The sequence below is a fragment of the Carassius gibelio genome, chromosome A5, assembly GCF_023724105.1.
Source record: "Carassius gibelio isolate Cgi1373 ecotype wild population from Czech Republic chromosome A5, carGib1.2-hapl.c, whole genome shotgun sequence".
In the NCBI taxonomy this organism is placed as follows: domain Eukaryota; kingdom Metazoa; phylum Chordata; class Actinopteri; order Cypriniformes; family Cyprinidae; genus Carassius; species Carassius gibelio.
In genome coordinates this window covers 24,350,462-24,373,239 of record NC_068375.1, presented here as the reverse complement: position 1 = coordinate 24,373,239, position 22,778 = coordinate 24,350,462, and the positions used below count along the sequence as shown (strand labels likewise).

Below are 22,778 nucleotides of genomic sequence, written 5' to 3'. Positions count from 1 at the left end.
AACAATCCATTCCTTTCTAAGATTTTATTCATTTATATTATGTTTCTAGACACACAGTTGTACAGTTCTCTGATATGTCAAGGTTTTGTCAAGCGTATAGTATGTACTCTATACTGTAGATGATGAGAAACTCACTTGCTGGGATCTGCTCCTTTGAAATAGGCATTAACAGATTCTGTGAATGCCACCGCAATGGGCAATGCATCCTGGGAAGCCAGTGTCACTGGACTGGGCCCACGAGATGTCCCTATAAGAGAAAGGAAGAGAAGAGAGATATAAACGAAGAGAAGAGAGATATAAAGAAAAAAAAAAAAACCTTAAAAAACTGAATCTCAAATAGTAGGAGGAATTTTATTCAATTCAGATAATTCAAACCTTTGTAACAAATACTTTGTGACAAACACTGAAAAATCAACAGGAAAAAGAAAAGGCATCTTTGAGCAAGTTTGCTCCGCACTATTTCTGCCATGCATCCTCATCAGCCACAACACAACACTGAAGATTAAATGGTGAGTGACAGAATGAGAACAGGGTGTGGTTTTCCAGATGGGGCAATGCAGCTGGGCGATCAAGGACAGATGATCATTCATGAGTCTGTTAGTAAAGTTAGAACTAAATGTTCCTCTGGGTGCTTTCCACTGTACCTGCCGGAGTCTCACATCTCTTCTCAAAAGTGGGCAGTTTCCCCACGAACAGATCGTCTTCTTTAATCAAAATGGAAGGAAGGAAACCACAAAAGGAAAGAAAGAAATAGGGCGAGAGCACAGCCCGACAGTGAAGGGTGAGAATGGAGTGACCTGGTGAGTGATGTGTGGACAATATAATGAAATAAAATGTATATAATATTTTATGTTAGTATTCCTAAGAATATTATATATATATATATATATAAAACATTTTAAACTAATAACCCAATATATATATGAATTATGACTTTATTGTTATAATAATGATTAAGTAACACATGTAATAAATTAAAACGGTGTGGAAGAATCACATTTGCATTATTTGGCATTTGTGATATGAATGTGAATGATGTGAAAAAACATTGTGTGTGTTGATCATGTGTATCTGTGAGTGTGTGAGACTGAAAGCTCACCGACAGTAGGTGTGTTGCTGGTGCTCAAGGAGGTGTTTGAGCTGAGAGACGAGGAGCTCTCTGCACGAGCCAGAGGAACAGCGGGAGGAGGGCTGGAGCTGGGCATCTTAGGAGGGCTGAACGGTCGACCCTGCAGAAAACAACTAACGCATTAATAATTCACTGCATTCAATCTTCATTCAGATCAATCCCTGTTAACTAGCCTGGGTGAGGGGGAAACAGGAAATATCTTCTTTACTCACAGCCTCATTGATGCCTGTCAGCTTGCCTGCAGGTAGTTTGGGCCGTGATAATGGTCTTGGAGGCGGGACAATAGTTGCTGTGCCCAGGGGAGTGGTTGGCCTGTTTGGAGGTGGTACTGTGCATACCAAAAAAAAAAAGACCATAAATGTAAGAACCACAAAAAAGGGAAAAATACAGAGGTAGCACTCATTAAAAATGTTGCTATACTGGGTTTGACATCACACAGTCTTGCAGAAACAAGTGAAGAGTCAAATCTAAAGATTACACCTAATGCACATGCAAGGGTCAGCAGCACAATACAGAAAATAATAAAAAATAAGATCAGGCAAATAACCTAAAAGAAAAGTCTGCACCTTTTAAACCAGCTTCGTCAAATCGTTTTGGAATTAGAAAATGCTGGATATAAAATTCATGAGCAAGTTTGCAGACACATTTCAAAAAATACATTTTTCTGAGTTGTGTGGTGTAGGTAAAAACAATAAATAAATAAATAAATAAACATACATCAGATATTCCTACATAAAAGTAATAAAAAACAAACCAAATTTGGCCCACACATTTTCTTACTGTATTCCTGTATCCAGCTTAACAAGTACTTTTGAAAAGTTACATTTGTATTATTCATATCAATAATTAATGCAGAAAATGATAAAAAATTTGAAATCAATTTTCATTTGAGTAACTTTACCAAGTTAGTTTGTGTAGCTGAACCAAAAAAAAACAAAAACAATAATCAATGCACAAAATGCAAAAAATTATAAATACATTTTTACCAATCATAAAAAAAAGAAAGGAAAAAAAGAATCAAACCACCAAATCAATACGTTACACAGACAATTAACAACAGTTACATAAAAAAAAGAAAATCAGGTTTGTTAAAACCACAGAACACGTATATCACCGTCATGTAGCCATGGGACAGAGTCTGAACATGCTTAGAACACTCATTCCTCAATATTACCATCCTGCATGGGTCGGGCTGGTGCTTGCTTCAGAGAGGGGGCGCTCTCCTCTCTCCCAATGTTGCCAAATGGGTCAGCAGGCTCTCTGGAGAAAACCTTGAGCTGTTGAGACACGGGCACTGAACAAGGCCTCGCTGGTTGATGGGACGGTCCACGACATGGCACAAAAGCATCATTAAAGGCAATCCATTGGCTCTGGGCCCAGGCAGAAAACATGTCTGGACCAGTTGCGGGAGCACTGAGAGGGGGCTTGTGGGTAGCCCAGTCCTTAGGAGTGGACTGTAGGGCTGGGGGCACGCTCATAGCTCGAGCTGGGCCAGGGTGGAGGACACCAACAGCCTTATCAGGAAGCTCCCGAGGAGAGATGGAGGAAGCAGAGGGGAGAACAGGGAATGGAGAGGAGCTCGGCTTGGCAAGACCAGCAGGAGGAGGCAGTTTGGAGGGAAGGAGGAAAGAAGGAGCCTCGATAACCTCAAGACTGACTGTTGAAGGAGACGTGGGCTCCGACTGTAAATCCACTTCTGTTACAGGGGTCATCAGAGAGAACAGAGTAATGTACAGCTGTAAAAATGTACCACATACTGACTACATGGAGAAAATGAAAATATGAAAGAAGCACAGATGACCTGGATGTGTGTCTATGCAGGCTCTGAATCTGAATGTGTAAAACAGCTCTACAATTCACTTAACTATACACAAAAAATCAGATGAACACAAAATTGGGACATTTTGAAGTACATAAACAAAACAGACCTTTTTAAATGAGGCAGCATCAGTGAAAATTATCTAAATATACATGTAAAGATACAAATTAAAAGTAAAACAAAATCAGTATAAAACTATATATAAAAAAGAAAACAAAGGGTAAATACAAAATACTTTTTTAAATAAAATAAAAGTATGAATTTATAAAGCTAAACTTCATGCACATCTGTCACTCACAACTAAAACAAAATGCATAAAATAAATCACATAGAATAAATAACAAAATGTGGAAATTCTGTCATTTTTTATTCACACTTATGACGTTCCAAATCTCTATAACTGGTTGATTGGGTAAATGATGAACTTTCATTTTTTAAGAGAACTATCCTAACAGTACAATGAAATGTGGCTCTGTTCTTATCTTCTGTGCACAGCAAATGTAGGAATCTCTTAGAAATATTAGGGTAGGGGTGAGTTCAAGCAAAACATTCCTATCATCATTCACATTTGTGCATTATTTTTGAGCCATTAGGGTCAGTGTCTGTTATGGGAAGAGCTTTATTTGGATGAACACACTGCAGGCATGGGTCAGAAGCATTACCTGGGTCTTCAAAAACCTCATCATTTAACTGCAGTGGGGGAGATGTAGCGAAAGATGCTAAGAAGAGAGAAGCCAGCTCTAAGAAATAAAAGCATTAGCGAGGATGAGAAAATAAAAAGAAACCAACAAAAATAAGGATCAATTTAAACATATTAAGTTTAAAGGAAAGGACAGTAGGAAAGAAATACACATGAAAGAAATAATATTCAAAAGCTAAGAAAAAAAAAAAAAAACTAAATGACACACAGGAGAAAAAAAAGAAAAAATCTAGCGCCTTAACTCGCTATGTAAGTAACATCCCATGTCCTCTTCACTGCTCTTTTTGTTTCTTTGCCTGGTCAAACACATACCAATATCAGGTTTGACAACATCTGTGACATGGAGACGCCAAATTCCACCCTCTGACCTCTGAAGGTGCCAATTAACTCTGGATTATGATTGGCCCTCGCAGCTAAGGTCAGAGCTTGAATGATGGGTGGCTTTTTTAGTGACTGCACTGAGTGGATTATCAGTGAAAAAAAGCACTCACTTGTTTGCAAACGATGGCAATATTCCTTCCAAACCAAAATATTACCATATATAAGTTAAAATAATTAAAAGTCACAAAAAAACAAACCTTTGAGTATACTACATTAATTCTGCGAAAATGATTTACATCTCATTTTTGTTGATGTACATCTAAATGATAATAATTATATTGGGTCAAGACTACTGTCAAGTACACCATTCCCCAAGATATGGAAGCTCGTAATTCCCAGATGAGAAAATTACATTTCATTTCAACAATCAGGGTCAAGAGCAAAGGAGAGGGAGTCATGAAGGAGCACAGAGACTACACACACGGCATACACACAGGAGTCCTTTTCAGAATGCACAAGCAATTTTTTTTTCACCAAAATGAAAAAAAATTTATAAAAACAAAACAAACCCACAATTTAAAATAAATAAATCCCATGGCATTAACAAAAGATTCTATACTACAGATTAAGTGAGTCGCTGTGGGATATGAGGCCTGAGCTCTCGAGCTCTCTAGAGGAGACTGTTGTGGACTGGAAAAGCCCAGACACTTTCACCAGCCTGTAAGCATCATCAATAATGAAGGAGGTCAGACTAACACAAGCCTTCCTGAGGCCGGGGGTGGAGGGGTGTGTGACTTCAGACTGTCTGCCTGTACAGTGTGTGTGTGTGTGTGTGTGGTGGATGAAGAACGTTCTGACTCCATCACTGTCAAACTGAACTACGTCATTGAGATTAGTGTAGATGCTGAGATGTGTTTTGAATATAAACATTAATATAATTGTACCTATCTTCTATTTTGTAAAACTTGCATGAGATTCAAGAAAAAAAAGTCCTTAAATTTGGTTTTATAATAACAGTGTTAAAGGGTTAGTTCACCAAAAAATCCAAATTATGTCATTAATAACTCACCCTCATGTCGTTCCAAACCCGTTAGACCTCCGTTTATTTTTGGAAGGATATGTACAAAGATAAACGGAGGTCTCACAGGTTATTAATTTAGATTTTTGGGTGAACTAACCCTTTAAACAACAATATATTACGGATATATTAATGACATTAATACATAGCGATATTTATATTTTCTTGTACCCAGAGTGTGTATTTGCTGTATTACAACAGACGGTGTTACCTGATGAGAGGGGTAGAGAGGAGCTGGATCCAGCGCTGGTCGGGCCGAATGGATCCAAAGACAGCAGATCATTATTGGATAATCTACTGTTTGAAGATAGATAAAAAAAAAGACGAAAGTTGTAAAACAAAGTGAATAATTGGTTAACCTTTTTTTCAATAAAAGGTAAAAAACAAAGCTTCTCTTACTCATTAAAGGATGTCTGCGCTATCTTGGACCGTCCCAGTTCATCGCCTGTAAAACAATGAGAAAACAAGCAACTGAGTAACGGCGCAACTCTTCAGGTTTATTCACGAACTGGATTCAGGTGCAAGAAACCCCTTAAATTAAGATGAGAAATCCCTTTACAAATATAACTTCTCAACTTGGCATTCTTACAGCTGAGCACTGCTCATTAAGCCCTGATTAAAATGCAGCTCATGTGTTTCATGCAGTAAAAATTAAATACTAGATTAAGACATAGGTTATTGTTGGATAGAAGAAAAAAAAAGAATAATATGGAAGCAAGGAAATGAACAGCAATAGTCATTTGCTTAGGGATAGTGTTTCTAATCATTAAGTGCCATGTCAAGTGTTTTAAAACTGGTAGCAAGTTGAGTACTACATAAGACACATGTTCTTGCAACCCCATTTGTCACTGGTCAAGGAATCAAATACATACATTTAAAATGACATACCATAAAGAATCTACATCTGAAATGGTATGTATTTGAGACCAAATCCCAAAGACATACATCATATTATACAGTACACAATGGACAAATGACAGTGTTAAAAGACAACAGATTATATTAGTAACCAAATATAATTTTGGTACAAATAATTAATTTTGTGATTTGCATTACATTTTGTTTTGAATTTTTTAAGCTTCACAGGAATCCCTCGATCCCACCAACACAAACGCAGCTGTGGACCAAAAGAGAGTTTGGGAACACTGGCTCAGATTCTTGGGGAATACTCACCAGCCTTTGGTTTCATAGCAGGGAACGTTTGTTGTCGTGTCATTCCTACAGTAAGTACGTGTGAGATCCACATTTACAATAATATTCAGTACTGCATATTCTTCAGTTTATTCTATAAACCTAATTTACACAAGCGCCACGTAATAAGTAATATATCTATACCAGAATGTATTTATTTTTATTATTGGTATCAGTTACTGATTACGGATTAGATATTGGATATTTAACTGTGCACATTTCACGATTAGGAATATATTTTGCAGTCATCCAAAGTGCACTAAAGTTAAAACGCTAATAATTTAATAACACAGTTGAATTTACTCTTTAAATGGATCTCAATATAAATATACACTTTTCATACTATCCATTATAATGTAATGATGTCCAAAGTTAAGCATTTAAAACATTTTTGTGTGCGTGTTTTATTTTATTTAGACAAAACAGTATTACATTTTAATACTGGCCATTTATCAGTTATTGGCCGTAACCCAACACCAGTAAGCTGATAAATATAATTTATGCGGACCATAAAATGAGTTTGTAAAAAGAATTCAAACATGTTTCCATTAAAACATAAGAAAAGAATGCTTTCTTGACTATCTATCTTTCGTCGTTGCTGAAATTGCATCTTGGTGTGATTTCAGATAAAATACAACATATATTAGATTAAAGGACTCATGGCATACAATTATTTACCAGACCTTATCAAATTTAGCATCTGCAAGAAGTTTGCAATAAATGTGTTTTTTTTTTTTTAAAAAGAAGAAATGTTTACCGTTCCAGTGCAAGAATAACAAAATGTTTCTACTGTAAGCTCAATTACTGTCTTACAGATTTAAAGTATGTAAAACTTTCGTGGGAGGTTGAAATGGTTGCTCTTGATGTGAGAACATGCCGCAGTGTAAACACTACATTCTGGCATGCATCTGTGCTCATTTAAGCCACAATTTACTGGAAAAATGTAAAATTATGATTGATAGAAAAACATAAACACACAATTAAGCAGTTAATCTTGCTCATGGCTTAAGAAGGCAACACTGTGCTACTCCGATGAGGAAAAAATGGGAGATGATGTTTATTTTCTCATGGGATGAGTTGGCTTTGGAGGGGGTCACCAGAGCAACATGAAGGAGGCTTGGCTAGAAACGTCACGGCCAAGAAAAACGAAAAAGAGAACTCAAAAATGGCAGAGCCAGACCTTCAGAGTAACAGAGGGATGGAGGGAGGATGAAAAAAGAGAGGAATACTCACTGGATTGGTTTCTCTTCATATGAACCTGGAAATGAAAACAGGCTTTTATTAATGAGAGTGAGAGGAGTTATGAAAACAGCAGAAGACATGAAGTTCTTCATCCCCACAATCATTCAATAGATACCGGCTTCACAGGATGACACGGAGGCACGCATGCACACACACACACACACACACACACACAGAAGAATTAACAGAGAACTGCAGTAGTGAGATTACGTATTCAAACCATAAATTAAGCAACAATATTCTGCAGGCAATCTAAACATGAAGAAACTACAACGATTGTTCTGAGGCTAAGAAATGTCAACAAGAGTCAACTAGCCAACAAATGCACAAAGACGGAAAGGCTTAAGTTTATTTTGTATTCAAAGTGAATCATATGAAGCCTCTCTGCCGCAAACTCTGTCTGAGTGGATGAAAAAAAAAAATCTACGTATGGACCATGCAAGTAACTAAACGGTAGACTGCAAAGGAAAAACACAAACCAACACATGCATACTAATCCAAATATGTGCATAGAGTAAAGGCAGGGTTTAGTCCCACAGGCAGAGTGGCAAATGGGTTCAATTACAGCACCCAGGCCACATACCTGCCAGTGAAACAAAGAGAGAGTGAGAACATGAAGGGGAAAGAGAGACAACAGAAGACTAGGAGAGATGGAAACGGAAAGCTCAATAATAGCAATAATCTACAACAGATGGCATGGCATCCGTCGTCACCTAGATTTCCTGACTTAACCAAAATGGTTAAACATAAAATCTGCCTGAAAAATGAAACAAACAGAGCAACGAAAAGAAATGAGACCGAGAGGCAAAGGAAACAACTGTTATATGTGTCACAGACAGATGTTCAGTATGGTGAATGTAGTTTTTGAGATGTGTAAATGAGTGATTTCTGAGGACAGTTGGGAGAAGACTGAAAGCTCAAAGCCTGGTGAAATGAATGATGAAGAGAGTGTGTTAATCCATCTCAAACAGAGTAAACAGAGGCTGTTTCAGCGAGGTGTCTAAAGTAAACTGTCGCCCTGTGCTCACTGAAAACACAAGCTGGCTCTTGTGAGGATGTGTTATTGCAGAAATACATCACTCTGTCATTTCAAAGCGTCACAACAGAATGAAGAGTGAACGATGCAGAGAGAAACACACACACAAAGGGTGAAACTGAGAAGAGAAAATCTTACAAACAAACAATGTTACTGTTAACAAACCTAACCAATATGTCTTTTATTGTGTCCATAACACATCTTATGTTTATCAGCCAATACAATATCATTCAATAGTTTAGTTGGAACCATTTTTAAAACTGTTTTCTGAACAAAGTCTCTTACGAATTATTGTTACAATTTAAAATTTATATTTTCAATTTTCTAATTTCATTCATGTATTTTGTAAATATTATTGATTCCTGTGATGAGAAGCTGTATTTTCAGCATCCTTACATTCTTCAGCGTCAAATGATCCTTCAGAAATCATTCCAATAGACCGATTTGATGCTCAAGAAACATTTCTTATTGTTATCATTATTGTTGAAAATGCATAGTTGTGGGGCTCAGCATTTTTGTAGAATCTGGGTTCTTTGATAAGAATTAGAATAAGAAGATATTTGTAATATTAAATGACTTTACTGTAACTTTTGATCAATTGAATGCATTTTTTTTTCTTTGAGGAGAAGAGCTGTAAACCATTCATAAGAATCAGGCATATTTAGATTTTCTTAACCAACTGGCTCTGAGCATGTCAAGACACCGGCTGCCTTTATTTTAATTAAAAACTATTAAACTAAAATTTTACTACAGACAGCTCTTGCCCACGCACATTTACCTACAGTACACAATCTTACTCATTAGAAACAGAGACCCTCCGTGCTTCCTGTGGTGAGATTTCAGGCAGGAAGTTGCATTGGTTTGTTTACCAACAGCACACACACACACACACACACACACACACACACACACACACACACACAGATGGTCCACAGGCTCACAGTGTGTACAGGAGGAATTGTTTGACCACATAACTGTACACACACGCACTTCATTTACAACATTAAATGACAGAATAGGAGGTCCCCTTTGCACAAACCAGTACATGTGTGATGTCACCGGTCATGTCATAGTGACCAGCTCAGACTCAAACCGCTTCAGATTAATAAAACATTCATTCCCAAAACACAACGTTGCTTTGAATGAGCCAGTTAATTCTACAGGTGTGGATCACACACAACACACACACAAAATATACAGTAATTGTACTCAGGCACACAACTCAGGATTGTAAAAAAATGTGTGAAAGGACTTTCAGCATTTCTAAAGATCGCCTGTAAATATCATAATCAAATATTGCCCTCTAGTGTCTGCTGAGCCAATGTAGTTTTGGTGGAAGAGATGAAACAAGATGTGGAAACAGAAACATGACTGTAAATGATATCAACCAATCACAAGTCTCTTTGCTGACGCTGTACAATCACCCTTTATAAAGAGCCCAGCGTGCATTCCTGTGTGTATGAATGAATGTGAATGCGAGGGGTCATGGGATCTGGTGTGAGGCGGGAGTCTCTTACGGCAGGGGTGGGCGAGAGGGAGATGTTTCCAATCGAGGCCTTCAGCTCGTCGATGGTGGCTTTGTGCTGGTGTGTGCCGTTGTTGGTCTGCACCGGTTTGATCTGGACGTGGAACTTTCTCGGCTCGTCTTCATCTTCTGAGTCGCTGGATGAATAAAAGGAGTTCTCTTTGGCATGTGATCAGAACATTAAGGAAAATGGTTGTGCCGGGCATGCAATTTCGTCTACAGGATCACAGGCTAAGAAGATCAGATTTGGTATTTTATTTACATTTTTTTAAGATGTATTTTAGTCCACATAGAGTGATGACACAGCTTTGGTAAAGAAAACAGAAGAACGAAGAAAATCTGATGGGAAGGAATGACTTGGCAGGCATTCAGATAAAAGTGCAAAAGAGAAAGTTATCACTCTATGTTCTCAAGCCAAAAAAAAAAAAGTGTTCAGAGTTTATATTGAGTAGAGTAAGGAGTAAGGATATCATTCTCATTGACTTCTGGTCGGATACAGAAGCCCTCCTCGTCCAGCTGAGGCACATTCTGCAGAAAACACACCACAGACAAAATCCTATTATTCACACTCTTCGATACATCACAACACCAGGAGAGTCCGACTGAGGTAAAACACACTATTGTTAGCAATGTCGCAAGAAGTATTTAGACTATGTTGTCTTTACTTCACATTGTAAGAATTCTAGACAACATTAGGTCACCACTCACGGCGTTATGAAGATCTATAGCACCGTAGAAACCCGGCGGAGCTCCGTTGGAAGTGTTCTGAAAGAAAGATCGGAAGTGCAAATCAAACAGGGTTTCTTCCAAATAACAAGAGGGAGCATACATCGATCAAAGAACGAGTTTCATAGTATGAAATGACTGAAAAACACCTTCAGTATTGTATTAATACTATTAATTCATTAATAATTACTGTAACATTCAAAATAAGAATAATTTTCTCCAAAATATATTTATATATCTATATATATTTATATTTCTATCAAAAATATTATTAATGTTAAAAAAAAGTATACTCACAACCGCTTCTACTTCAGCTGATTCACTATTCAATAGGGAGAAAAGTACTTCATTTTACCACAATTGCAAAATTACGCTGCAAACATAACTTATTATAATTACTCAAACACTATAATCATTGCTCTAAATTACAAAAAAACTCTCCATAACAAAAATATGTCTACTTTTCTAATCTTAATTTCTTTTAATCACCAGATCGAAATTTGCATAATCCTCAAAAATTACAAGTAACTCACAAAATACTATGAAGAACAGTAAGTTTAAGAATTTAGCTTAAAATGGTTTAATTCTTTTAAAAATATATATATATTTTTTTAAATCATAAAAACAGAGAGAGCACATTAAGGTAAAAGTCAAGACTTACGTGGAATCGGTGTCTTTATCTCTCCGTCTGCCTGGTATGGCAAAGGTCTTCCTTTTTCTGGGTTTTGCAGCTAAACAGAAACAGCAATGATTATTACAAATCTAGACAAATAGAGTTGATTCTGAAACTAATCTTAAAATGGGTATTATGATTTTTAAACAGAATGTAAAGGCTACAAAACTATCTTTCTAAAGAGATGTAATCAGAGATATTAAAGTGAAATTACATTCTATATTTTTTTCTATACAACTAAAAGAAAACGGGAACAGAGAGAAAAATGAATTCAGACCTTCCATGGCGACTGAGACATTACATTCCTCAAATTCAATGGGCCCTGTAATGATAACAAACATTTTTTTGATTGATTTTTTTTTTTTTTTACAGCATTTCATAAAATCATGAACTTATATCCATGAAGACCGTAACACATATTCAGGTCAGATTTTCTGGCAAACAAATTTACAGAGTCATCTGTAGGTCCTGGCAATCAGCACAATTTGACTTCCCCTTTATGCCAGAGCATTCAGTTCACAGCCAGCATGCAACACACACACACACACACACACACACACACACACACAGACAAATGCCTGGAAGCACTTCTGCCTTTAACCTCAGAAATCAGACGAACACACAAATCCAATACAATGACGTGCAGCACTGATTACACTCTCACGCTAAATGCTGTATACTCAGTTTGCAGTCATGACCCAACAACATGTCAGCCACTTTATTTCAGAGTGAAGTTAAAACGCAAAACAATAGGATTTAACCCCTACTCCTATCATTTCATCTGGACAGCATATAAATATGAATTCTGTGTTTTTGTGACTGGCCGTAAAGAAAGGAGAGAAGCCCCTCAGTGCTTGAAGAGCCCTTTGGAGCGTGTTTTCTTTTGTGTTAATGCACATAAAAGCTAATGCTTGTTCAAGAAAACGACAGACAGCATTTTACTACTATCAAACCTCTTCAAGAGAGCCTGGGCGCTATTTTCATTGCACAGAAAATGCCTTGACCTGAAAAAACAAAAGCGTGTGATGTTTAACTCAAGCGGCTGAACACAGTTTCCCTGGAGAACGACGGCTGTGAGCGGAGCTCATGCGCACTGTTCAGAGCAGTCACGACAGGCACACATCACACACGCTGATGACGTAGATACAGTACGACTGGAAGATCTACTCTACTGCACCAGATCACTTCACTCTCTTATCTCTGTCTGTTATTGTTTGTTTGAGATCATCTGGGATCACACAGAACTATAGGTCACGTGCTGTCAGTTCACAAACATACACAAAAAATAAAGACCCACTTCAACTGAAATCATATTAAATATATCAGATTATTTGATTTACTTGAACCACACACTGTCTTATTAGAGACATAGCACAGACATGCATTGTATTTGATATTATGTAATAATTCTATTAGTGCTGTCAAACGATTAATCGCATTATACATGTATGTGTATGTGTATTGTGTATATTTATTATGTATATACACACACACACACACACACACACACAATACAGTAAATATTTTGAAAATATTTAAGTTTTATTATATAAATATATTTAATATATAGAAACAACTTATTTTTCTTAAATATATGCATTTATATATACATAAATATACACAGTATACACACAAATATTATGACAAACTTTTATTTTGGGTGCGAATAATCGCTTGACAGCACTAAATTCTATATAATATAATATTTATAAACAACCTAACCTTCAGAACCACATTTTTAGAATAAAACAAAAGCAAAACTACAAAATAAAGTGAAACAAAACAACAAAAACCTGTATTCATTTAAAGCACTTTGAATGACTATTGTGTATAAAATGTGCTATATAAATAAACTTGCTTTGCCTTGCCTTCATTACAACAAATCAGCAAGTATATGTAAACAGATTTAGAAAGCCGGACAATGCAGATTGATTTCTAAGATTTCCATTCAGCTGCAGGACTGAGGAAAAGTTTCTTCTAACTGAGTGAAGTCAGGAGAGGAACCGTACAACTGACAACACTTCCAGTCTCCATCTAACAGCATTTACACACACAAATCCAAACAGCAGACACAACAATGCCAAGTCTTAATCTGGAAAAAGTATTAGGTTTGGTTTAAAATCATGTTCACAGACAGACCGCTTTGTTTACATGAAGACATGTGTATTTATGTGTGTGTGTGTGTGTGTGTGTGTGGGGGGGGGGGGGGTTATAGCAATAGCGTGAGTAAACATTGCTGAAAAACGTCCACAGAAGTTAACTAAATCAAAAAAAAACGTCCTTCCTTGGAAAAATAATTTAAAAACTCAAATTCAATCAAGTTAAGTTTTGATTATGGATTGTCTTTAGAAATTATAATAAGATAAAAAAAACACAACAGTCTAAAGTACGTCCTTATTTAGATAACTAGGTAATATCTGCTTTTGTCAATGCTCATACATGTGTGTGCTTGTTTATGAGTGGCGCATGCAGTCATGCGTTTACCTGAGGAATATATATATATATTTTTTTTTATTGCATGTGCTGAGCATGGACTCTCGGACGACACGGTGAGGAGAGTTTGCGTGTCTGGCTGGTGGCCAGTTCACAGCCCAGCTGGATACCTTGCAATCTCCCTACAGCCCAGCGTGTCTCTTCAGGATTGTTTCCGTGGTACAAAGTTTGTTCAATCTCTCTCTCTATACTGGTCAGGACTGCTCTGACTCTGCTCAGGTTATTGCTCTGACAGCGGCTCAATCCCTAATGAACAGCTTGATATGGGGAAGGAATGTTTTGTTGACCAAAACAGCTTTTAGACTCAATTAATTCTGCTGTCAAAACAAATGGAGGGCAGCCAAAAGCCAGAATGGTCAATCTAGACTCCTAGGGGTTACTATACCTTCATACATAGTTTATCTGGGGTACCTTTATATCGAATATTATATATATATATATATATATATATATATATATATATATATATATATATATATATATATATATATATATATATACATACATACATACATACACACACACACACATACATACTTTTAATCAGCAAGGACACCTTAAAATAATCCAAAATAACAGTAAATATATTTATAATGCTACAAAAGACTTCTCTTTCAAACACGTTTTTAAACTTCCTTTTATTATTATTATATTAAATCAGCATTTTAGAAAGATTTCTGAAGGATCACGAATAAGCAAATGTCAAGAATAAATTACATATCAAAATATATTATAACTAATTTATTAAATATATTGAAAACGGTTGTTTTAAATTATAATATAATATAATATAATATAGGAGTGGTGAGAAACTCAGGCCTTTGGTTTAGCCGATGTCACAGTGCCATGGTGTTCCAAAAACACAGTAAAAGTTTTGAAACACTGCTAAGAGAGGAAAAACATTTTAAGAAGAAGAAAAAATGAAAGCCTTCAAGCCAAAACAAAGGCAAAATCCTAGTGTTTAACATTTATATAGTTAATATAATTGTTGGCTAAACTGGTTTAATTATGCTCCACACCCCTTTAGCTTCAAGAAAGATTATATTCTCTATGTGAATTGTGAAAAAACTTCCACCCTCTGAAAGGAGGGAGAAGCAGGAGGTCAACTGAAAGGTCACGGGGGGATAAGTGAGGAAAAATAGCAAGAACACAGGGGGAAGTGTAGCTGTGTCAAGCTCTATCAATTTCAAGTGGCTTAGTCCCATGTAAAGGTGGGTGAGCTTGACATTCCTCTTAGCATGTGACGGCCAATGCTGGCTGAGACACCACAAATCCTCCAGTGTTACAGCCATCAAGCCAAACATACTCCTAGTGTTATAGTGCACACTATTGCTCATATCTGATAACCCACCAAAAAAAAAAACCTTTTGATTTAGCCAGTTGGTAATGAACTCATGAGCAGTAATGTTAATAATATCAAGAGCAGAGTAGTTGTGTGCCAGAGGTTAATGCTGTGTGTGAGTGATTCAGCTGTATTACCTGGTCTCTCTTTGCCTGTCCCTTTACTTTCTGCCAGTTTCTGTACGAGGCTCTCAACAGAAGTGTTCTCCATGTTTTTCACAAACTCTTCTTGCACCTTTAAAAGAATAAACCAGAGGGGGAAAAAAAACAGATAGCAGAAGATTACATGCAATTCTAAAGTACTTTCACTGCAACATCTTAGCAGAGAGAAATAAAAGTATATTTGAATGTAGACGGAGTAGACATATAATAGGTATACAAGCTTAATCAGTTTCAAATAACATATGAAAAGTTCAGATGCAAAAGTGAAATAACTGAACATAAACATAGGATCTCAAGAAAAATGTTCATTTTAGACAGCACTTAGAGGCTTTTCCATTGGAACTCTTTATATGGTTCCCTAAAACAATTTAAAGTTAGCCTTTGTAAGCGGTCTAGGATCAAGCATTTATTCACTTAAGTATTAAAAGAAAACACTTTCATAAAAACCGAACCAACCAGCTCTGAAACAATAGTTAACTACACCTCAAACCATAAAAAGCATGTTAGTTATTTGAAATAAAAGAAATGTTAATTGAAATAATTACATTTCCCATTTTCATTTTGTTGGACTTGTCATACTAAAACAATTAAAACACACAAAAATAAATTACAAATAAAAATACAATAAAATGAAAAATTATGAAAACTTGGAACCATGGAAAATGTAAACATTTAAAATATTACTAAAAAAACTCAATAGTATTTGAATGATTTAAAATAATACTACTCTGAAATTAATCACATGAAAAGAAAGAATATCAGACGAAAAGACAAAATGTATAAGATTGTGCACTTAAAGTCCACATGAATAAATGCACACTATTTACTTTGTTGGCACACACTGCTAGTCTTGAAGTGAACAATTCTCCTGAGAAGTTTGTGTGGGTAATCTTTATCAGTGTGATAGCTTGGGCAGAGTCTCGTTCCCCACTCCCCTCAGACCGTTAGGTTTCTGTGAGCGAGAGATGGACCGAGTGTACGAAAATAAAACCCCACCCTCAACACACCCTGTTGTTTAATAATTCTAACTTTGGCATATGGCAATTAAAATTTTTTTTATAATGTTTAAATCACTGACTATCATCTACAGAAGCATAAACCATCACGTGACGGCCTCATTGCTTGTGAAGAGTCGAGTTTCTGCACTCGAATGAGGATTCAACTCATACATTATACACATTGTCATAGTATAAACATACTAACTAAAGAAAAACTTGAATCTTATTCTCCTCGAGCTCAAGCTGAACACAAGACTTTGTGTGGTTAGGAGGAAGCCCAAATATGAGCATGCAACAGCTCAGTGGTCAATAACCATTAAAATGCCTAAAAGTGATCGTTTTGCTGTGGGTCTATAGGAATTAGATTGGTGCGTTCAGTTGCCTGCACAGAAGTATATTTTAATGAATAACAGGGTGTGCATGTGCTCTAAATCACTCTAAATCAGAGGCAATGGGATTGAGGACTGATAAGATAGCATCGCGTTATGAAATTCATTTATGTTTGTTTGACTTCTGCACATCTTTGGCGCCCTCTGTTGGTAAATAATGCTACAACAGACAGATTTCATACCTTTTACACATTGAATTTTCATAGATTTTCCAGTTGTTTTGTGATTACTGGATAAATATTTTTTTAGAAACAATTGTATAATTACTATAAAAAAGAAATATTGTGCAGCAGATCATAACTAGAAAAACAGATTTTGCAGGACTAGAAATTACCAGGAGGAAAAAAAAATTATATTTATATTGTGTAAAAATAATTAAATTATATATATAATTTATTGGCCAAACTGGCTTCATTTTATATATATATATATATATATATATATATATATATATATCACTTTATTCTATTAACTATTAACTACAACGTTTGCCTTATTACATTTCTAATTTGCACTATGAATAGCTGTGTATTACTAGTTAGCAGGGCAGTTGTTAAATTTAGGTATGGGGTGGGATGAAGGGATCTAAAAATATGTTCATACAGAATAAGGCATTAATGTGTGCTTTAAAAGTATTAATTAACTAATAATAAAGCATTAATAAGCCAGTGTGCTAGTAATATGCATGCTAAAAAGCAACCACTTAAGTGAGAAATGGTCCTTAAAATAAAGTGTTACCACTTTTTTTGTTGTAAATTTCATGTTATACTTTTTTTTCTTTTTTTTTAAGCACATTTGTGTAAATAAATAAAAGGGTGATTTGTGTATACCTCTCCTATCTGTATGTGCGTCTCTTCAACAGACTGACAGTATGAATGGATAATCTCCTGCATACGCAGTACATGTTCCTCTTCAATGCCTTGGAATTTCTGTAGACACAAACACACAACATTTTAATAATTTATCTTTCTGAAATGGTGCAAAAGCAGTTGAAAAATGCATAATACTCGGTTTAGACAGTGTTGAAAAGTGAAGCTGAAAGCAGATGTAAGAAATGATACTTAATCACAATAGTCCTGTTTGTGTCTGTACATAAGACATTATTATGTTGTTGGCACAACACTATGAAGAGCCTATTTGGGTGGTCTGGGTGGCTAAAAAAAAAGCATTTAACATCCATAAACACAGTGAAAATAGAAAGGCATGAGTGGATGCGGGATATGTGTGTGTGTGTGTGTGTGTGGCAAGGATGGCTGCATGCCTGATTTGCTGTTTATGCTGCTCTCAGACTGACAGTAGGATTTCAGAAGATTTAAGAGGAAGAGGAGAAAAAGATGAGGAAATGAGCAGAAACAAGATAATGACAGCATAAGTCAGAGCATGTGTGACCACAGGGGAAAACGTGTGTGTGCATGCGTCTAGATCATTTAAAAAAAATAAAAATAAATGAAGCTTAAGCTTTGTATGTATGAGGCCTCTTTGGGACTGAAAATAATTGTGCAGGATTGGTCAGGGACTGCTAGTGTTTCCTGCATGGTGCTACTGAATTTAAAACACCAAGACCAAAGACATAATATTCAGACATTATATTACTATTTATATGAAGTTGTGAGCTTGCTTATAAATATAGCAGTTGTTTCTGGTCTGACTGGTTGAGAGGTCTTTCCACCAGTAAAATATTCAACCAGTATCGCCACTGGAACCGTTTGACCATTTGAGTCGCTCCGCTTGCAGCATTTCTCACAGCGGGTGTCATGGTGGATGCCCAAATCCACTATACATTTATAAATAATACTGTTTTTGCGTCACAGAATGCAGTTTTAAAAGCTATTTATACGGAGGGTAGAAATACATCCATTCTGATATAGAAACTGAATACACACACAATATCACATACATAAATATATTTAAATTCACAGTATGGGTACACCAGGCTTGTAGTATAAAAGTATACGTGTCGACACTCATGCACTCTTCACACAGTCTTACTTGTGCGGTTTCTGTCATTCTTTGCTCAAATTCTGTCTTTGCAGTGGCATATTTCTCCACATATGACTTATAGGTCTCAGTGGCTTTCTTGACTTTCAACCCAGCCTACAAACAAACAAACAAACAAACAAACAAACAAAACAGACAGAGAGTGCACAGTTAGACACCTTAGAAGACGTGTTTTGAATTTTCCTTTTGTATCTGCTAGATCTCCTCTTATATCTACCACAGACACAATTCCTTTAGGAGGTCAGGTCGGTGGATGAATGGACATTCGTAAAAGGACTGATCTGGCAAACTTTCAAGCATTCAGTAGTGCTTGGACTATCATTCATGTAGGTACTAGTCTATGCGTGCACCTTGTCCAGGTCTCTCTGTGTGGCCCCCTCTTTGCGCATGCGTTCTTGCTCTAGTGTCTTGCTGACGTAGTTCTCTTTGCTCTTCTGTAAGGCCTGAGACACACTCTGGATGTTCTGCACCGCCTCCAGTGTGGACGACACCTCCTCCTTTGTCTACAAGCCAGATAAACCAGAAAGAGCCTCTGTGTTACTCTCATCTTCAAAAAATGTCATCTCCACAGCCCTAAATAGCTTTCTCTTAAATTTGTATAATGGGCATTTAATGCATATGCTTAATTTTTTGCAGGTTTTTCATAAATTGAATATTTATCGTTTAAACTGGACACTAAGAACTAACTTGAAGGATGAAATAACTTCTAAATCTTAAACTCTTGTTCAATTTTCTCTGTATCAAAATGTATTTATAAACCATGTTTGTATTATTTGTACTGTCTTTAATCTATGCTGGCAGGGGAAATGTCTTTAACTGTCATTAAATTCCCATCAGTAAGCTTGTAAGTTGATATTTACAAAAAACATTTATTTTCAGTAAAACATACAGCTCATATCCACAGAAATAATAAAATCTTAGAGAAACTAGTCAGACAAATATGCACAAATTTAAAGAGCAAAAAAAAAAAAGTATATATATTATAACAAAATACATTTCTGAAGTCTCCATGAGAAGACGAGGACCATATTCACAAACAGATCAGAAATAAGCAGTTAATGTTGTGACATATTGTACAGGAGACCAATATTATTATTATGTAACTATATTCCCATTTCATATTGATACTCCTCCCTCGAAAAACAAATATGAGATATGAGTGATATCAGACCTCGGACCTTTTTGGAGGAATGACGTGTGTACCGCAGTCTCATTTTAACTGGGAAGTTGAGTTCATACTTTCCTGTGCAACATGTTGTGAGCAAACTTACATGGATATTAATCAGACGCCAAAGATGACGGCAGCTCCCATACCTTCTTATGATTTTTGGCTTGATCCTCCACATATTTCTGGACTTCCTTGATGAGCTCTTGAAGCTTGCGGCCCAGCTCCATGTGACACGCTGCCAGTTTCTCGGTGGACTGTTTAAACACATCCCACACCGGCGCAAACGTCCTGTGGAACAAATAGTCGTCTCAAAAAATAACACTCCACACACATCGTACAAATAAAACGGAAAATGTGTTAAACATGATTTGTGATTTAACACCAAGGTGTGTTTATTCTCTCGATATCAGATTTATCTTCTGGTCCCGGCTGTTTTTAATGGAAACAGCTCTGTGCAAGGTTTAATGACATTATAATGTCTGTACTGACAACATGATATGTGAGGGGGCTTCAGAGGAATAAAGTACCCCCCCAACTAGCATATTTAGCAAAGTTATACAAACTTCGGCTATTTTAGGACCACAATAGAATAACAATGAGGTAATGCTTTCTTCCTGCAGATCTTTTTGAAGTCGCTAACTAAGTTTCGCCTGATTTCCAAGATGTCTTGCATTAGAAGGAAAAGTACAGCACGTCTGCCAGATTAAAGTTTACATAGAATAAAGATTCAAAAAGGTTCCAGGCAGGTAAGTGAACAGTTGTGGGTATTCATTTTTGTTTCCTTGCATATAATGAGCTTGGGCTGTCATGGATAAAGCCTTAGAGACATAGAAATGATGTGGCTTTACCAACTCATTATAAATACATTATTGAGAAACTGTGTTCAGAATGAACTTTCTGGTAAACCCTAAGTCTGAACACACACACACACACACACACTCTTACCCTAGTTGAGAGCAGTTGCTGGCGGTCTTGGCCAGTTTGGTCATTGATCGTGAATATGCCTCCTCTATGGTGGATCTGTGACAAGAGGAGAGAAAACCATGGGTGAATAATCCATCAAGTCCAAATAATGAAAGGCCGTCTAACACTGACTATTATTTAGAATAATAATAATAAAAAAATCCTTTAAACAACACTTTGATCTCACTGACCTTTTCATATACTTGCAAACAATAGTCAGCGTAATTAATTGTGCTTAAAAACAATGATTGGGCCAGTATTAAAAACACACACTGAAAGTGTCACTTACAAGCACTATTAATTGGTCACGATCTTAACCTTCTGATTCAAAAGCTTATGCGTAAATGTTTGAAATGGGGTTTGCAGACAAATATAAATTGCGCCTGCACATGAATGAAAAAGGTTTTTAGGTTTTTAGGTTTTAAAAAAGCAGTGTGCGCTCAGCCAAACATGAACCCGTTCAGTACTGTTTAAGCAGCATTTTAGGATGTTGCTTGGTCACTATGTAATTTTCAAATTTCCACTTTTGACATTTCATAGTTCGGATGATTTCACTATTATTCTAAAATGTGAAAATCTATAAGTGCATCCACAACTTTGATAAGGTAGTGTTATTTGGAAAACTCTTCTGAGCACTGTTTCACTCTGACAGAGACCACCTCACACCGGGTCCAGGAGGGGGAGACACACACACTCAGTTTCTGGCTAAACAGCTGCCGATATCTATCATCATCCTCTGAATTCCCCATAGCCAAAAGAATGTAAATCAAGAATAAATTCTTAAAATGACACAAATAAAGCTTCCAATGGCTTGGCATAATGAATCCGCGAGATTCCTCTGTCAGTCACAGAGCTCAAGAGACGGTTTATACCCTCTACACTTTTGAAATCTATCAGAGTGGATTCTTTCCATTAGTTTGGTGAGACAAGGCTTTTGGAGGACTTGCAGCATTCCTGAAATTATTCTTATTTTTTTTACAGTTTTATGAGAAAAGTTTTAAAATGGTTTTCTCTGGAATAGCTTTGCTCCCCTGACACATGTCTTGCTTGTGCTTCAACCCTTTCACAGGTGAAGGATCTGACTGAAGTACGCATGTTTCTGAAAGTGTTCAGCGGTCATATTCAGTACTGTATTCAGTTGAATGCATTAAACTATGACTTTAATTAGAAATTAGATACATTTGTTTGGAAAGTGTCATCAGTACCTGTTCTAAAATACACTAATCTGCATACTAATGACACAGACAAAGACTGTTAGCAAAAATAAGTGAACTTCACATTTAGTATAAAGCTACAAACACACAGAACACCTTATCTCACTTTTCATAAGGATTTCCAAATACCAGCTTATTATTTTGAAATGTGATGTGGTTTCTGCGGTTTAGTGTACAAAAACATCTGCTTGTAAAGATTCAGAACCAACAGATTGTTTAACACTTCACACACATGTAATATTATAATGCTAATACTGAATTATTTTAGTATTTATATTGGGAAGAGGAGTCTGTATTCATAACAGCCTGTCATAATGTAACACTGAGGTGATTACCCATATTCTCTTAAAAATGATAACAAAAATCACAGTTTTACCTTTCTCTGATGAACTCCGACAGCTCTTTGCTGGATATCTGGCCATGTTTCATGTTATGGTACAGTACATCAAATCCATTATTTTTTTCGCCCTGCCAAAGATAACAAAAATAAATAAATAAATAAATTTCAACATCACATTTTTTTTCTTCCCCTAATTAAGGCAAAAACAAAAAAGGAACATTAAAAATTGCATGTCAAGGATTGCACTGCATGTCATCAGATGGTGCAGACAT

General features: G+C 36.2%; 1 protein-coding gene across 7 annotated transcripts in view; it reads right to left on the bottom strand.

The window, feature by feature from the left end:
* The window catches only part of LOC128005654 (F-BAR domain only protein 2), a 36,078-nt gene that overhangs the window by 4,466 nt on the left and 8,834 nt on the right, over nucleotides 1-22,778 (bottom strand). The window contains exons 2-23 of one of the 7 annotated variants that reach the window (XM_052592689.1): nucleotides 22,543-22,634; nucleotides 20,935-21,009; nucleotides 20,136-20,277; nucleotides 19,172-19,324; nucleotides 18,813-18,917; nucleotides 17,654-17,752; nucleotides 15,413-15,509; nucleotides 11,718-11,762; nucleotides 11,429-11,498; nucleotides 11,065-11,089; nucleotides 10,750-10,806; nucleotides 10,512-10,569; nucleotides 10,034-10,209; nucleotides 7,472-7,496; nucleotides 6,221-6,265; nucleotides 5,447-5,492; nucleotides 5,259-5,344; nucleotides 2,304-2,825; nucleotides 1,342-1,457; nucleotides 1,100-1,229; nucleotides 645-704; nucleotides 136-247 (exon numbers count right to left, since the gene is read on the bottom strand). In XM_052592689.1, coding sequence (XP_052448649.1) covers nucleotides 136-247; nucleotides 645-704; nucleotides 1,100-1,229; nucleotides 1,342-1,457; nucleotides 2,304-2,825; nucleotides 5,259-5,344; nucleotides 5,447-5,492; nucleotides 6,221-6,265; nucleotides 7,472-7,496; nucleotides 10,034-10,209; nucleotides 10,512-10,569; nucleotides 10,750-10,806; nucleotides 11,065-11,089; nucleotides 11,429-11,498; nucleotides 11,718-11,762; nucleotides 15,413-15,509; nucleotides 17,654-17,752; nucleotides 18,813-18,917; nucleotides 19,172-19,324; nucleotides 20,136-20,277; nucleotides 20,935-21,009; nucleotides 22,543-22,634 — 2,336 coding nt within the window. The remainder of the gene's footprint in view (nucleotides 1-135; nucleotides 248-644; nucleotides 705-1,099; nucleotides 1,230-1,341; nucleotides 1,458-2,303; nucleotides 2,826-5,258; nucleotides 5,345-5,446; nucleotides 5,493-6,220; nucleotides 6,266-7,471; nucleotides 7,497-10,033; nucleotides 10,210-10,511; nucleotides 10,570-10,749; nucleotides 10,807-11,064; nucleotides 11,090-11,428; nucleotides 11,499-11,717; nucleotides 11,763-15,412; nucleotides 15,510-17,653; nucleotides 17,753-18,812; nucleotides 18,918-19,171; nucleotides 19,325-20,135; nucleotides 20,278-20,934; nucleotides 21,010-22,542; nucleotides 22,635-22,778) is intronic. The other 6 variants (XM_052592690.1, XM_052592692.1, XM_052592691.1 and 3 more) reach the window with 6 other exon arrangements.